General features: G+C 32.6%; 1 protein-coding gene across 1 annotated transcript in view; it reads left to right on the top strand.

Annotated features, from left to right (window-relative positions):
- The window catches only part of RTTN (rotatin), a 92,284-nt gene that overhangs the window by 18,693 nt on the left and 70,683 nt on the right, over window positions 1–2,908 (top strand). The window contains exons 11-12 of the mRNA XM_009333498.1: window positions 258–428; window positions 1,693–1,905. Of these exons, the coding sequence (XP_009331773.1) occupies window positions 258–428; window positions 1,693–1,905 (384 nt within the window). The remainder of the gene's footprint in view (window positions 1–257; window positions 429–1,692; window positions 1,906–2,908) is intronic.

The raw sequence follows: 2,908 nt of genomic DNA, 5'->3' as shown, positions 1-2,908 counted from the left end.
GGCGGGAGAGTCACCAGTAGTGGGTAATTACTGACCAAAGTATTCAGAACTGCAAGTGAAGGTAGAGTGAGGTCTAGAACTAATGCGCAGTTCTGTTCAGATGACAAACAAAATGCTGTGTATTTTGTACCATTTCTGCATTTTTAAATCATTTGGTATAATTGTGTTAATGATGCTATGGGTGCTGTATAAACACTGTAAAGATACAGTAGTGTTTCAATTATTTCTAATGATTGTATTTCTGATTTTGTTTTCAGAAAGACAAATTGCTTCTGGTGTTGGGTTTGCTTGGAGAAACTATATTATATCACAAAACCAATATAAGTGCAGAGCAGCCTGAGGTGATGTTGGTGCATCACAGAATGGCATTTATTAGCATTTCACTCTTCACTGTTAGATTGCTGCAGATACTTCTCCCTGTAGAAAAGGTATACCGTCACTAATTTTAAGTGATTGTCCTTTGGTTTTGCATTTTAAGAGGGCAAAAAGTGATACGTTCCTCAGTGATTAATACTGGAAAAATATCCACTGGAGAGAGAAATTAATCTGACTTACATTGGCTGATCACAGAAGGCAACTCTGTCTGTTCTACAGTGTTACCAGTGCATTCTGCAGAATCTTCTGCAGATTTCAAGTCTTCAAAAATATTTTTAATACAGTTTTTTAATTAGTTTTTGAAATTCAATGTTCTTTTTCCCCCTATGGTGTTTTTTCTGATATGATGCATGGTTTGCAAAGCTATACTGCCCTCTGCTTGTTTATAGTTTGCGTGCAAGTAAGACTAAGTAAGACTAGAACTACATAATATTTAAAATTATCACTCTTAATCTGATGGAACATAGTAAGCAATTATGTTTCATACATTGTAGTGATTTTAATTATTCTTTGCTTCCAGTGCTCTTTAAAAGTTCTGTTGTAGCTCTTGAGTTGTGGTTTTGTTTTCTTTTTCTCTTTATGTCAGGTGGGGGGGTCTGATGTTTGGAAGTTTTTGTGGGATGGAAGGTATTAGAAGATGTTTAAACCTGTATGGGTTTACATTTTTTTTGATCAGTTTTTATTGCAGTGTGGCTCTTTTTTAGACATTCTTCAGTCTGAGTAGCAGATTGATTTTCAGTTACAGGCTTTTTGTCACAAATATTATGTCTTTTACTATTAATATAAGTAGTGTCTTGTACCTGCAAGTAAGTGTAGATGTACTAATCTAATGACTTTTTATGATTTTTGTCTTTATGTTCTTATGTACATAATACAAAATTTCAATTCTGCATATGACAGGAGTTGGAAAAAAGTAACTGTATTTGAGGTAAAAATTTTAGTTGAAGGAATAGTGAACACTTGCAGTAAAAAAACAAACAAACAACAAAACAACAACAACAGAAAGCCCAGTTTAGTGTGTGATATTACTATGTGGAATTGTAGACAGCTCTTTATTAAATAGAGAAATAATTCTGGTCTGTGTATTCTCTGCCATCTAGTGGTTAGACAGTAAATTGACCCTGGCCAGTGGTGCGTGTGGTGGTTAGTGCTGTGGCTGAAAAAAATCTTCATATAGAACTCATTTGATATGTGTGTCTTTCTCTAATTTTTAGGTAGCAGCAATAGTGATTGTACTTGTTGAATGACTGCAAATGCTGTTGTTGGTTTTACTGTATTTTCAGGCTGTTATTCTGACAGTTGTTTTCTTTTTCAAAGGCAAGTAAAGTTTTACAAAAGAGTTTGCTGAACGCTTTATTTCTTCTCTCTATGGATATGTCCTTCTCCTTGGAATACCCAAGAATTCATGAATCCGTTGCAGCCTATCTGGAGCAGATGAGTACTGAGAACTACAGTATTTATAAACAAGCTTCAGAAGCTGCCTATTCAATTGAATGCACTTGTAGCTTTATGACTGAAGTTCATAAGAAGGTGTGGAATTTTTATTATATAAAATGTTTCCTGTAGGCAAATTTCTTTCCTCTACTTCCCTTTCTCTGTGGTAAAAACTATCTTCTAGCATAGCTGAAGAAAATCCTAACTATGACTATTCCGTACCATGCAAGATGTAGTTAATTTATATTTGTTTTCACTAATACTCCTCATGATGTTCGTAAAAAAAATTTTATCCTAAGTAAAAACAAAGAAATAAACACGTGGAGTTTGGAAGTGGGCACAAGACCTTTTATGGGCAAAGAAGTAAGGAAGAAGCAGATAGTCTATTTAAATATAGTGTGTGTGTGTGTGTATGTATGTTGTCCAGTATTTAAATAGATCAGAAAATTTTAGTTCCCAACTACATGGCAGTTGTAGCTCTGATAAACAACTACTTATAGACTGTGTGAGATTTGTGTGTTTCACTTTGTTATGAAGACAACTAATATACTTTGCTTTATTAGTTAAGAGGTTCTAGCACGGTACCAAGATATTCTTCTCCATTATCCAAGTGGACAAGTAATTGTGCAAAATACTTGTTCCATTGATACTAAAATAAATGAATAAAATACAGCAATATAAATGTAGTGCTATCTTAAATCTGAATTAATCTATCCTTTATATAGGCGGATATGGAACTTAATAGAAGCAATACTTTGCTCATAAAATACTATTTACAATGAAGTTAACTCCATCAAATGTAAATGGTTCATGTTTAATGTATTTGGTAACCAAAAGTATGAAGACATATGTACTTAAATTAAAAAAAAAAAACAAACTTGCTCTTTAATATTAATAGTGAATTGTTAAAAGTTTAATAGTTAAATCTTTCATTATACTCTTCTTACATAAAATGCATATTGAATTAAAAAAATAATAATTTTATTAAAAGCATAAAGTATTCAAGAACTAGTCTATTCTTGGGCATTTTAGAAAGTGTTTTGAATAGTTATAGTGTTCATGCTGTGAAATGTTAGACATACATTATTCCCATTGAGTT

Source organism: Pygoscelis adeliae, unplaced genomic scaffold (genome assembly GCF_000699105.1).
Source record: "Pygoscelis adeliae isolate BGI_AS28 unplaced genomic scaffold, ASM69910v1 Scaffold140, whole genome shotgun sequence".
Taxonomy (NCBI): Eukaryota; Metazoa; Chordata; class Aves; order Sphenisciformes; family Spheniscidae; genus Pygoscelis; species Pygoscelis adeliae.
The sequence above is the reverse complement of the archived record's forward strand: the minus strand, read 5'-3'. Positions and strand labels throughout refer to the sequence as shown.